The sequence below is a fragment of the Penicillium samsonianum genome (genome assembly GCF_028829775.1).
Source record: "Penicillium samsonianum strain IBT 33392 chromosome Unknown utg000003l_segment0_segment0, whole genome shotgun sequence".
In the NCBI taxonomy this organism is placed as follows: domain Eukaryota; kingdom Fungi; phylum Ascomycota; class Eurotiomycetes; order Eurotiales; family Aspergillaceae; genus Penicillium; species Penicillium samsonianum.
The window spans coordinates 5,330,377-5,342,797 of record NW_026643261.1 but is presented as its reverse complement, the minus strand read 5'-3'; the positions used below and the strand labels follow the sequence as shown (position 1 = coordinate 5,342,797).

Here is a 12,421-nt window from a genome sequence, read left to right as displayed (position 1 = left end):
AAGAAAATTCACTTTAATCAATCATATCCTCTGGGAGAACATCATCCGGGTTCTCCCCAACCGCTTGTCCCACCAAGCGCACGACGCGCTTGATTGCCTTGGACGCGGGACTGTCCGGGAAGTTATCCACAAAGCTCTCGCCAAAGTCACACGCCATGCCAACGCGGGGATCCAGAGGCACAGCACCTAGGAAAGGAATGCCCATTTTCTTCGCCAGCCGGCGACCTCCGCCAGTTGTCGCTCGGAATATTTGCGACTCGTGGGTGCAGTTAGGACAGACAAATCCAGACATGTTCTCCACTAAGCCCAAGACCTTAATTCCAGCCTTGCGGCAGAAGTCGACCTCCTTGCGAACATCCAGCAATGAGACCTCCTGCGGGGTAGTCACGACAACGGCACCGTCAACGCCAGACTCCTTCAGCAAAGAGTTGACGGACAGATGCTCGTCAGAGGTCCCAGGAGGCGTATCGACAATCAGGTAATCCAGCTCGCCCCAGTCCACATCCTTGAGGAATTGCTTGATCAGTCCGTTCTTCTTGGGCCCGCGCCAGATCACCGCATCGTCCCGGTTGGGCAGCATGAACTGCACGCTCATTGCGCCCAGGTTATCTGTCACCCAGACGGGACTCCAGCCGGCGTTGCTGATGTGAATAGTCTCAGATTCCACACCCATCATCTTAGGGATCGACGGCCCACAGATATCGGTGTCCATGATGCCGACGGTGGAGTCTGGATTGGCGGCGAAGGCGTGCGCGAGGAGGGTTGAGAACGTAGATTTACCGACTCCTCCCTTTCCGGAGAGGACTAGGATCTTGTGTCGTATTTGGGAGAGTCGCTCGGTGATGATCGGGATGTCGGGGTCAGGGCCTTTGGGCGCGGTGGCGCAGATCTGTTGGTTTGGGCAACCGGCACAGGCATCGCCTTGGCCAGCTTGCTCGGATTCAGGGCCTGGGCAGTGTTCTGTGGAGAGTTAGTGTGTGTATTATGTCAATGATTCTGCGCATGCGTACCTGGTTCGGGAGCGACAAGGCTGGGCGTCACCTTGGACGACACCGCCAGAGACTCCTCGAACTCCTCCACGTAGGGCGCCATTTTATATTGCTGCTCTGTGTGGCAATGGAAATGAGAGCAAGCAACGGAAAATAAGAAGATAAATGTTATGCAGTCGCAAGAAACAGAGAAATTCGACGTCCGGTGGCGGATTGATGCTTGATAAGCGGGGATGACTAAAAACCCGCTGCGATTGGCGGGGCAAGGCATATCTGCGGTGTCGGAGCCCTTGTAGGCGCAAGTGTATGAAAATCGAGAGTGAAATATTTCATTTGATATGATCGCTATGCTAGCTGAAGCTATAAAACAATGGAGAATAATGCGGTATATCGTATAGTAATAGGCAAATCAACAGGAGAATAAAGCATGGTTGGAGAACCCGGCCTCCAAAACAAACTACTATGGATGATGCATACCTATCTATTTCTTATGTCCATTTGCCAAGCCAACCAGATCTCCATATTTTAGTGTATTTGTCGTTGCAGTATATTGACTGGCCTCTGGTGAGACAGTCAAGATCATGGCCGAATGGGTATCGGTTGATGCCTCGAAGTGCTCCCGCAGCACCATAGTCAATGGAGAGGAACGGTATGGGATACGAGATTTCTTGCTCGATCGGGCTCGAATTACTTCTTTCAACGCGAGAAGGTCAGTATTTATCTGCCTCCCTTCTTGCTTCTCTTGAGGGGTTTGTTTGAGCGCAGACCCAGTCGTGCTGGAAAGGAACTCAGCGCCGGCCAGATCTACGAACACAAGTTTCCCACCAATACATCGATGTGTTTGAGCGGTAGTTGCAAAAACTTCAGACTCATGCTCTTCTGCTTCTTTCACGCGAGATTCAAACTCGGCTTTTTTTGCTTCTGCGGCATCGACGCGTGCTTGATCCACTTGATAATCAGGATTTGGAACGAATTTCCCCTCTTCAGTCTGGACAATCGCGCGATATTGTTCTTCGATATAAACATCAGTTGCATGTTTCCCCACAGGAACAAGCTCAGATTGCCGCTCAACCACATGATCACGCGCATTGAGAAGATCCTTGGTGATGATTTCTAGTTCAATCACGGCATGCGTGCGTGAGCTTTGATCGTGCACTGTCGATGTCGCAGTCTTGCGATGTTTCAAGCCTTTTTGTAGCTCCCGGTGCAGCTCTTCAAAGCTCCAACACGCCTTCGTAGCGATTGGTCGGACTCTCACTTTTCCATTTTCCAGCATTTCTGTTTCGCCACGGATGTAGACCCGGCCATCGGATCCCTCGCGGACAAAGCACTCATTCCGCTCATTGAGAAGATCGAACGCGATATTCTTCCGTAATTCGAATACACGGAGCCCAATGCCGAATTCATGCTTGCTGTCCTCCACATTGATGTCTTCTAGCGCAATGTTCAGTTGACGTGCAGCAGCTAAACAAAGCCCGAACTCATCGGCATGCTCAAAATCGTAGCCAATCATGGTATGGGATTTGCCGCTGCCTGAGTGGCCGTATGCAAAAAAGTTGCAAGACTTGCCCTCCAGAACCTCTGGGATGATTGGTGCAACGACGCGGTTGAATACCAAGTGGTTGTTATCATCACATTCAATGATTCCATCAAATGAGAATCCACTCTTCCAGGATTTTTCTCGGGTAGAAAGCGCTTTAGCTTGTAAAGGTGAAGTAATGGAGATGCATGACTGTGGATTGTTGGGATGCTGGCCATATTCCCGCTGGATTTCTCCCGTTTCGGCCTCGCTTGGGTTGAGAGGTCGCCATCTCATCCATACTTTAAATACATTCATCTTCCTTACGCGCGAGTGGTCTGGTGTCTAGAGGAGAAGAAACACAAGAACACAGGCCCCAGTCCCAAGGGGTCCACGGCAGTTGGCTTATGTAACAACGAGGCAGCAACCCCGGTGGGGCAAGACATCCATCCATGGACACGATCAATGTTGTTATGTATGTATGCACCTATGTTATTAGCGCGGGGTTCGCCCCTTGCCTTTTATTCCGCGTTGCACGCACACTCATTTACCTCGAAACATACCCTTGTTTGGCCCCCAAAAGATTTACCGGGAAGGCAGTTTTCACAATGGAAGACTTGGAGGAGGGAGCCCAGTACGGTGCCTTGCCATTTGATTACTATGTGATAGTACGCCCACTCCCTCCTTGAAGATTTTATGTCAACTAATGATAAACAGGAACATTGGCCCGAGGGAATAAAGGAGAGCCCCCAGCAATGGGAGCAACTAGTGTGGAAATACCAAGAGTTGTCGCTTATCGATCGATTTGTCTGGCTTCCCAGCCGTGTTCCTCGACTTTATACTAACATTCAGTTAGAGATATCATGATAGGGCAAGATTGGTCCTTGCTCAGATAAACTCGCCTGATTTTACAAGTGAGCAGATCCGAATTTTAAACATTCACCAGTCAATCCACGAGCGAAATATTTGTGCAAATCAAGAAGGTAGCATGCAGACAGTCTGGCTTCGGACTTGCTACGATGAGGACCTAAGCGAAAAATACGAAGATATAAGGGCCGAGGGCGAGATCGAACCTGAGATCGGTTCTAATCGGTATCTCGACGATAGTAACCGCTACGCCTTTGACGATTGGCGACAGATTCTCGTCCGAGTGCCAGGTATCACAGACTTTATGGGCATTGATAACGAAAGAGGTGTCCTTAAATACCGGTCGTGCCAGAATGACGATGAGATTCGGGCCCAATGTGAGGAGCTAGAAGACGAGGAAGATAGAGCCTTAGCCCTTAAAGAGCTAGAGTTTCAGGTTGTGGTGTATCTACTAGACCGCGAGGCTATTGAAACGGGTTTGATCAAGATGCTTTGGTTGGGCGAGCACGGCAACAGTATATGGGAGAACCGAGTGCATCCATATACTGTGGAACGGCTTGCCGCAGCTTTTCTTGGCGCCACTCGGCTGAGCGAAATGTCGGGCGAAGGCTCTGGTCGAGGCTCCTTGATTAGTCGATAGATACGATCATAGAACTCTCTTACTTCGTAGAGAGCTCTTGCTCCAAGACAAGGCTCTCATCTGACCGGAGACGCTTTCGCGAGCTTGGGACATCGTCCGGCTCCGTCAGATCCGTCTCATATGTAGCATCGCCCTGCTCTTCTGAGTCGCTAGTAGTAGTCGCAGTTATGTCGTCCTCGCCAAAGTTGATTTCCAGCTTTCTATCCCGCCTGCGTCGAGAACGCTTCATCGTCGAGGTCAGCGGAAGTGAAGGGACGGCGAATGTGCGAAGGCGGGAGGGAATAAGGCCCCGAAGTCACGATCTGGCCAAGTGACTGGTAGCGCACTAAGGAAATGCACCCAGGACCGGGGGAGCAGAAACGAGGGCATAAGAACGAAGAATATAAAAGGAAGGGCCGACGGTAACAGGAGGGAAGAGGTACACTCGCGATTGAGGGAGCAGGAAAGGTGGGAAGACGAAGAGAATATAAGAGAAAGGGGCCGCAGTAGGTAGGCTGGCGCCATCGTGACTGGACCGCAGGCAAGCTAGGTCCCTTTCATGGAGTGCAGTGAAGCCATTTTTGGTGCCCTCACAAAACGTCAAGTCAAAACTGGAGGCTTTTTTTTTTCCTATACAAATAATCTCTTCAATCATATAAATGGGCTAAATGCCAAGAAATGGAGTATGCATAAATCGACTAAACTATATTAGGCGCGCGAGCCAGCGCGAGAATCCTTAGCTGAATATGTCTAGTATAGGCCAGAGCTTAAGGGCTCTGATGTTGTGAGTTACTTGAGGTGGACCCCCAAAAGCCGAAATAGATGTCAACATCCCGAAGGACATGTGCCTGTCACTAATTTATAGGCCTATTCAGGTCGAGGCGGGTTCTACCGACTTCGTACATTTTAGGTAGTTATGCAAGTCCTACCCACATGAAAAATACTCGACAATAAATACCTCACAGGCACAAAATAACCCGGGCCCTGTCAGCACTTAACCAGGGCCATAGTCTTGATCTAGCACCTCCGAAAGGCTGCATCCAGCATGCTGCTATGACAAGAAGCGGGGATCCTGGGCTGGAGCTTAAATTGGATCATCCCTCGTTGCATACCGCGTAGTAAATACAACCCAGTGAGGTAGGCAGTGCACTATTATGAGTATCCATTATCAATCTTGAATACATTGACATCAACAGTACCTGTACAACATAACAAGGGATTTCAATGCTGGTGGTCAACTCCCAGGGATTTGGATTGGATGTTGTCAAGTACTCCACGATGGATCATCCCATTCGCCCTGGAACATGCAGACTCGATCACAATGCATTTTATATACGAGGCTCGAGCTCAAAGGGAAATGCGCGTATCAATCTAAGCAGGCGGTAGGTGTACACGGTATCCATAGATGTGCTATTGGAGCGCACAACTCGCACAGGCTGCCGCACTTACCGCACTGCACGATACCCCGCTGTTGATCAGTGTTGTATACCCATGGGCAAGAGAGGAATGGATAGACAGGAGACGTGGGTGTTCAAAAGCCTATTCAAAATAGAATCAGACAAAGTCTTTCCCAACAACTGCGAAGAAACAGGCTAAACCCACTTAGCGTTGGTTGATCAAAGACCCCCATTTCTTTCCCCTTCCCCTCCATTCGGAGGCCCGCATCTCTTGAATTCACGAGTCTCAACGGTTCCACTCTTTGATGGGATTGATATAAATAATAATTGGTCTCCTCGGTAAATTCTTCTCCTTTGTCCTTCTCAAAAAAAAAAAAAAGACCTCCCATTTGTCAGGACCAAGGAGGACAAATCATCAAAGGACCAGTTTCCGTTTCTCTAGGGCTACTGTTTTCACTGACTAAGCATAGTTCCGCTTTTTCGACTATCACATGCTTCTGTCGTCACATTCTGTCTCAACAGTTTTCTCTCTCTCAACACCCTTGTAAAGTGGCACACCATGGATCAAGGCCTTTCAACAGGGGCCCATCAAGATATTGATGGGCTACGTGAGAGAAATACACGCGTCGATTCAACAGTCGGTCGCGAGGCTTTAACAGCCATTGGGGAAATGGAGATCAAAGATAAAGATGGCAAAGAATTGAAGACCTTTGGGAGAACTCCCGATGGAACAGGTAAGCTTGTGTGTTAATTATATTTGCAATTGAATACAGGATTTAACTGGATTCACCCCCCGCCCTTGGGTGTTTTGTCAAGAGTCCGCTGCTAACCGGGTCCGACGTATCATAGTGTTTACGGTCCCTCAGACTCATGACATGGTCTCCCAGTTACTTTTGCCATCTGAGCCAAAGAATTTTGGTGATCTTGTGGTGTTGATTCTATTGGCGGGCCATATTCTGTTTCTCTGGGTACTCCCTGCATGGGCCAAAATCCCGGTCTTTGCAGCCACCTACCTGTTCTGGCGCCTGGCTTACAATGCAGGAATTGGGTGGCTGCTTCACAATCAGTCGCACCACAAGACACTAATTCGATGGGCGGAGAAGACCAAAGTATTTGTCAACCCAGCCACTGGGGAAAACCCTCACCCTAATTTGTATAATTGGATCAAACGGGAACTGGAGACCAAGATCCCGCAGGATTACTCGTTCGACAATGCTCCAATTGAATACAACACCTGGCTTGTCTTTAGGCGTCTTGTGGATCTGATCCTCATGTGTGACTTCACTTCTTACTGCCTTTTCGCGATAGCCTGTGGCCACCAACCCGTTGACGAGAGTATTCTCATGACTGTTCTCCGGTGGTCCGCAGGTATCGTGTTAGTGCTGTTTAACCTCTGGGTCAAACTAGATGCGCATCGAGTGGTCAAGGACTATGCTTGGTATTGGGGTGATTTCTTCTACCTCATTGACCAAGAATTGACTTTCGATGGCGTGTTCGAAATGGCACCTCATCCCATGTACTCGGTTGGTTATGCGGGCTACTACGGAATCTCTCTGATGGCAGCTAGCTATAAAGTGTTGCTCATCTCGATAATTGCCCATGCAGCACAATTCGTCTTCCTCGTTCTTGTGGAGAACCCGCACATCGACAAAACTTATAACCCGCCACCACCCAGAAAGCGCTCTTCTACCTATGTGGATTCTTCTTCCAGCTTGCCCACCGATCTAGACACTCCGACAGCGCCAACTCCGTCTGAAGACCAGACTCCCAACGCGACATCTTCGTATTCGGCCAAGCCGCCGCAGTCCGTCCACAACCTCCTGGGGCTGCACAACCTGGATTTGTATAGAACCACGGATTCATCGATCATGCTGGTTCAACTTCTTGTATTCTCTATTACGGCTCTGACACCCTCTACACCATGGTATCAATTGCTGTTTGTGGTCCTCGCTGCGGCTTCCAGAATCTGGTATTCCGTAGGTATTGGGTATATCCTTCGGAACCAATCCAACACCAAGTCTTGGACAAGGCACTTCGTCAAGTATGGCGACACGCCGCAGGAAGCGTGGAACCAATGGAAGGGCACCTATCATCTCAGCATGATCTTGTGTTACTCTAGCTTTATTGCTGCCGTGTGGAAGATGTACACATTCCCAGCAGATTGGGGCTATGGTCTGGTTCTGTTCCGACATGTGCTCGGAGCTGGCCTGATTAGTCTGCAAATCTGGACTTCGGTCAGCATCTACGAGTCTCTTGGTGAATTTGGCTGGTTCTACGGGGACTTCTTCTTCGATGACTCTCCAAAGCTCACCTACAACGGCATTTACCGTTTCCTCAACAACCCAGAGCGCGTTCTAGGTCTCGCAGGCGTGTGGGGTGCTGTTCTCATTACCAGTAGCGGAGCCGTCACTTTCCTCGCCTTGCTGAGCCACATCCTGAGTTTGGCTTTCATTCAATTCGTCGAACGTCCTCACATGCAGAAGCTCTACGGTCGTAGCCTTCGTCAGGATGCGGGTCTTGTTAAGAGTCTGAAGCGCTCCCTGCCACCCTCTCTCAAGCAATTGCACGGAAGTGTTGACAAAATGTTCGATGACTCCTTTGAGTTCATTGAGGAGATGCTTGACAATGCCCGACCCAAACTCGCCGCGGGAGTCAACACCTTTGTTAAAGATACCACTGCGCTCTTCCAGAAGTACCCTGCTCGTGTCACCATCTCCCGAATCGATGCGGACCTAGCTGGATTCGACGTCCGCGATTATTCTCTGTCGGTTGAAGGTACCAGTGCTCTGTCCTTCGAGGAGAGTGAAAAGAACAAGGGTCGTGAAGGTGCAAACGCACGCATGCCCCTGGACCGCCGTGGTGATCTCAAGGACTTGACATTCGAATACGGCTCCCCGATCAAGGTCAAATGGACTGCCCCGCTCCACCACAGCAAGAAGGATTGGATTGGTCTTTACCGCGTCACTGACAATACCTCGCGAGAGGTCACTCGTGTGTCATCGCAAGGCCGCTGGGTCGCAACCAACGAAGGCGCATACGACAACTCGACTTGCGAAAAGGGTATCCTCACTAGTGATGTTGTTATCCCGTCGTCCGAGCGTCAGGGCCAGGAACCCTGCGAGTTCGCATCTGGTGAGATCGTTCTTTCTGGCGACAAGCTCTTCTGGACCCAGGGTGTCTTTGAACTCCGCTACCACCACAACGGTATGCACAACGTCATGGCCATCTCGAGGCCATTTGAGATTCGTATTCGCCGGTCGGACGAAGATGAAACCATTTCTGACGGCGATTCTTTCGTGGAATCGGCTGTTGAGGATGCCTTGTTGCCCGTTGTCCGTAACTGCTTCGATCGTGATCCTGAAATCGCCCCGGAGACCGTTGATGAGCAGTTCGGTACCCTTGTGGAACGGGATGGCAAGTTTGCCAAGCGTGTTGTCTTTGCTGTCCATCAGATGTAAGTTCTCTTTCTTGATGATCCTTCCAATCATGTATCATATTCTGACCCCTTCGTCACACAGGTTCGGTATCGAGTTAGCAGCTGAGGTTGTCAAGGCCGATGGCAACGTGCGAAACCTGGCTTGGAGAATCTGCAATGCCAAAAAAGTTCTTGTAAGTAGTATCAAACTGCTTGCTGAAATTTGGTTGTTGGACCAAAGCTAACTCGTCGATGATGCAGGCTCCCTACAGCATGTCAAGATCCAATGGAACGACGACACCACTCGAGGAGAGCAAAGAATGACTCCTCAAAGCAGATTCCCGATATGTCCAACCCAGCCATACATTATAATGGCAGGAGAAGACTTGGGTTGAATGACACGCGTCAATCTCAAGTAGATTTGGCGCTCGACGATTGATGCTTTACAGCAAAAAGAAAATACAATGTCATAAAAAAAAGATGTCATATGTAAGAAGAATCATCTAAAGAAAAGAGGAGTTGTCCTGTTTTACTTTCCTTGCCTTGCATGTAAAGGATCATGCGAGGTTCAAGGTAATGATTCCCATGATGTTTTTGTTTAGATTTTAGGGGTTGAGTGGGTGGCAGTGGTGATTTTCATGTGTCTTCAATGTTGCCTCTTGGGGAGATTTGGCTGTGGGCCGGTTACTTTTTCTTCTCTACTTCATCGTACATAGCTTTAAGAGAAATGTATTGCTTTGCTTGTGATTATTGACTTCGTTTTCCAGGACTCTTGGGAGAACGAGACGTAAAACCGTAAAACTACTCGCAATGCCATGAAATATACAAACATATGAAGGTATTAAAACAACGTAAGCGCTTCCAAGTAACTTCAACCATCTGCTCCTTAGGAACCTTTCGTCTATCAGTTTTACCACGCATTGGAAATCATACCCGAATAGCATTGGCATAGACGCAGCTTCACCACTCAGCCAGTAATCTTGGTTATGGTACGAACATTCAAACTCGATTACTCGACGATGTACTACAAACAAATTCTTGTATGACGCAAATATGTGCTATTATGCATGTGCATGAAACTATAAACTATGGTAATCTGAAGTGCAGACCTAGGGAAAACTTGGAATGCTGTCAGCGAAAGTCCAAAGACCCGAAGGAGCAAAACAAGCACGAATAGCTTCACGATTGCAAGCAAAAGTGGAAGCATATATAGTATTCAGTCAAGCCGGTTAACTCATCCCATCCCCTGTTGGCCCCTCGCACCGAACTGTCACCCAAGACGGATAAGCAGCCCAGCATTAGGAAACCAACACAAGCCAGTATAGCAGTACCATGCCGCGGACAAGACAACAATGCAAAGAACATAATCAGACGACGACGAGCCTAAAGCCTCCAGGCTCCACAACCTTCCTCCCTTTCACACCCGAAGGCATGAGAGGTCCAGTATAAGGGAGATGGAAAACAGTAGATCGACGCCTGTATTCCTCACAATGCTGTACGGCTTGGGTGCAACCTGAGGGGCGGTCCTCAAAGAGGTCGTTGAATGGATAGACTGGTTGTCATCATAATAACTGGGGGAAGTGTGCAGTTGAAAAAAGATAATGATGTACCTTTTGGATAGATGATGAGGTAGAGCATCAATGATATGGATTACAGCTAGATCTTTTGAATTGTCAGCATTCTTGTCACAGACAGGATGGGTGAAAGACAATGATAATGACTCAAGAAGGATCAGGAGTTTTTGGTAAGGTATTTTGTTATCTTCAAAAATTTTGCAGAAGCAGAACTGAAAATGTTTTCTCATCATAATGAGTGTAGGTGGGAAAGGAAAGGGGGAAATGGTTCTTACCTTATTAGCGGAAATTTTCATAGAGCTTCCCAATGTACTCGAAACGAGTGAAGAGGGTTTTTGTTCCTGTCTTAAGCAATTGTTAGTCCCTGATGCATAGCAGTGGAATATTGAAAAACAATTGTGAAGTTGTTGTCATTATCAGATGGTGATGCATGTTTGTTCATGGCCCATTTTTTGTCGCCAAACAGGAGTTGGAACTCTCTCGATCATGTAGACAGGGTTGGAAGGGTTGGAGGGTACTCACGTATAGGATGTTAGTGATAGATAGAGTGAACTATATCAACTATTATCAAGAGTCAACTCCATCGACATTAGAAGGAGTTTTCTCTGTAAATAGAGGAAGTGTGTGTAGAAGAGAAAGGAAAGGGAAGAGCAAAAAATCGAAGAAAAGTCGCCAAAAAGCCAAACGGCGCTAGGCGGTGGGGCCTACAAACAGTGCAAACTCCCAAGATTTCCGTTTCTGGGACTTCAGCCATTGCGATCTCTGGACAGCTTCAATATTGCCCCAACTTACCTAAAATGGCTGATAGAAGACGTATCAATGGGCCACCTGGTGGCACAAGACCTCCAGTCTTTGCATCCCTCCAAGAATCCTCGACAGGCGTCGCAAACCGCGCCCAGCGCCAACGCCAACCCGCCGAACTACGGAAAATCTGTATGAATCGCCGACAAGCTTCTTGTTGATCGCAGCTAACCTTCAATGCTCTAGTCCTCAAGACAGGATTGATCCCAACCGCCTCAGGCTCTTCATACCTTGAATTTGAACCATCCGCTTCCCTCGCCGCCGCCCGCTCTAACCCCAAATCTCTGATCCCGCCCTCCTCAGCACTCAAGCTGGCTTGCACTGTCCACGGACCAAAGCCGCTCCCCCGCTCTGCTGCATTCTCACCGAACCTAGTTCTCACCACTCATGTCAAGTACGCGCCATTCGCCGCCCGCAAGCGGAAAGGACATATCCGTGATGCCAGCGAGCGTGACCTTGGCGTACATCTAGAGACCGCCCTCCGTGGCGCAATCATTGCCGAGCGCTGGCCCAAGAGTGGTCTGGATATCACTCTTACAATCATTGAAGCAGAGGATGACCGTTGGTGGGGCGATGCTCCCGACTCGCATGATGCGTCGTGGGGAATGATGAACGTTCTCGCCGGTTGTATCACAGCAGCTTCTGCTGCCATTGCGGATGCCCACATTGACTGTCTTGATCTTGTATCCGGTGGTGTTGCTGCTCTGGTCTCGGATGACTCAAATCAGTCGGCATCCTCTGCCCCGCGACTCATGCTTGACATTGATCCAGCGGAACATCGGTCGATTCTGTCGGCTTGTGTGGTGGCATACATGCCTGCGCGCGATGAGATTACTGAGCTCTGGCTCAAGGGTGATAGCTCAAGGGCGGCTCTTGAAAAGGACGATGGGCGTACGGGTCATGAAGCTTTGATTGACGGAGCTGTTGACGCGGCTCGTGGCGCTAATACTGTCTTGGCCGAGGCTGTGAAAGAATCTATCGCTAGGTCTTTTGCTCAAGTCTAAGATAGTTTCACCACATAACGAATGAATGAAGTTTACAGGCTCTATCATTGATGTAGCAATCAGCTAGTTTTTTGGTGTTCCTGTTTAACGATCAATTTAAAGCGGTGTCACAGGACTAGATGATGCCCTAGAAAGCAAGACGATGTAGAATCTCGGCACAGGCACGGCATCATTACACTTCGACCCAGTTCACGTTATCTGTCGTAACCACAACTGGCGACAGAAGGTGCCACTTT

The 12,421-nt window shown here is 49.0% G+C and overlaps 6 protein-coding genes across 6 annotated transcripts; 3 read left to right on the top strand and 3 right to left on the bottom strand.

Moving 5' to 3' along the window:
- Positions 1 to 13: 13 nt before the first annotated feature.
- Positions 14 to 1,092, bottom strand: nbp35 (Fe-S cluster-binding ATPase; the record flags this gene model as incomplete). Its single annotated transcript, XM_057278365.1, has 2 exons — positions 14 to 960; positions 1,011 to 1,092. The coding sequence occupies 2 exons, from the start codon at positions 1,090 to 1,092 to the stop codon at positions 14 to 16; spliced, it is 1,029 nt and encodes a 342-aa protein (XP_057137975.1).
- Positions 1,093 to 1,470: 378 nt separating this feature from the next.
- On the bottom strand, positions 1,471 to 2,826 carry N7471_005645 (kinesin family protein; the record flags this gene model as incomplete). The annotated part of the gene is made up of 1 exon (XM_057278364.1): positions 1,471 to 2,826. The coding sequence occupies one exon, from the start codon at positions 2,824 to 2,826 to the stop codon at positions 1,471 to 1,473; it is 1,356 nt and encodes a 451-aa protein (XP_057137974.1).
- A 290-nt stretch (positions 2,827 to 3,116) lies between these two features.
- On the top strand, positions 3,117 to 4,015 carry N7471_005644 (uncharacterized protein; the record flags this gene model as incomplete). Its single annotated transcript, XM_057278363.1, has 3 exons — positions 3,117 to 3,176; positions 3,226 to 3,315; positions 3,365 to 4,015. The coding sequence occupies 3 exons, from the start codon at positions 3,117 to 3,119 to the stop codon at positions 4,013 to 4,015; spliced, it is 801 nt and encodes a 266-aa protein (XP_057137973.1).
- A 19-nt stretch (positions 4,016 to 4,034) lies between these two features.
- Positions 4,035 to 4,244, bottom strand: N7471_005643 (uncharacterized protein; the record flags this gene model as incomplete). Its single annotated transcript, XM_057278362.1, has 1 exon — positions 4,035 to 4,244. One exon carries the CDS (start codon positions 4,242 to 4,244, stop codon positions 4,035 to 4,037), a length of 210 nt encoding a protein of 69 aa, XP_057137972.1.
- Positions 4,245 to 5,848: 1,604 nt separating this feature from the next.
- On the top strand, positions 5,849 to 9,553 carry N7471_005642 (phosphatidylethanolamine N-methyltransferase). The gene is made up of 4 exons (XM_057278361.1): positions 5,849 to 6,125; positions 6,241 to 8,845; positions 8,910 to 9,000; positions 9,068 to 9,553. The coding sequence occupies exons 1-4, from the start codon at positions 5,951 to 5,953 to the stop codon at positions 9,128 to 9,130; spliced, it is 2,934 nt and encodes a 977-aa protein (XP_057137971.1). The 5' UTR covers positions 5,849 to 5,950; the 3' UTR covers positions 9,131 to 9,553.
- Positions 9,554 to 11,147: 1,594 nt separating this feature from the next.
- N7471_005641 (3' exoribonuclease family protein) lies at positions 11,148 to 12,185 on the top strand (the record flags this gene model as incomplete). Its single annotated transcript, XM_057278360.1, has 2 exons — positions 11,148 to 11,313; positions 11,368 to 12,185. Exons 1-2 carry the CDS (start codon positions 11,178 to 11,180, stop codon positions 12,183 to 12,185), a joined length of 954 nt encoding a protein of 317 aa, XP_057137970.1. The 5' UTR covers positions 11,148 to 11,177.
- Between the last annotated feature and the right edge of the window lie 236 nt (positions 12,186 to 12,421).

Bases quoted from the DNA above. Each gene is read 5' to 3' on its own strand.
- N7471_005642 (XM_057278361.1), top strand. From the start codon at position 5,951: ATGGATCAAGGCCTTTCAACAGGGGCCCATCAAGATATTGATGGGCTA. The intron at 8,846-8,909 runs GTAAGTTCTCTT...TTCGTCACACAG, and splicing joins GTCTTTGCTGTCCATCAGAT to GTTCGGTATCGAGTTAGCAG. The intron at 9,001-9,067 runs GTAAGTAGTATC...TCGATGATGCAG, and splicing joins GCAATGCCAAAAAAGTTCTT to GCTCCCTACAGCATGTCAAG.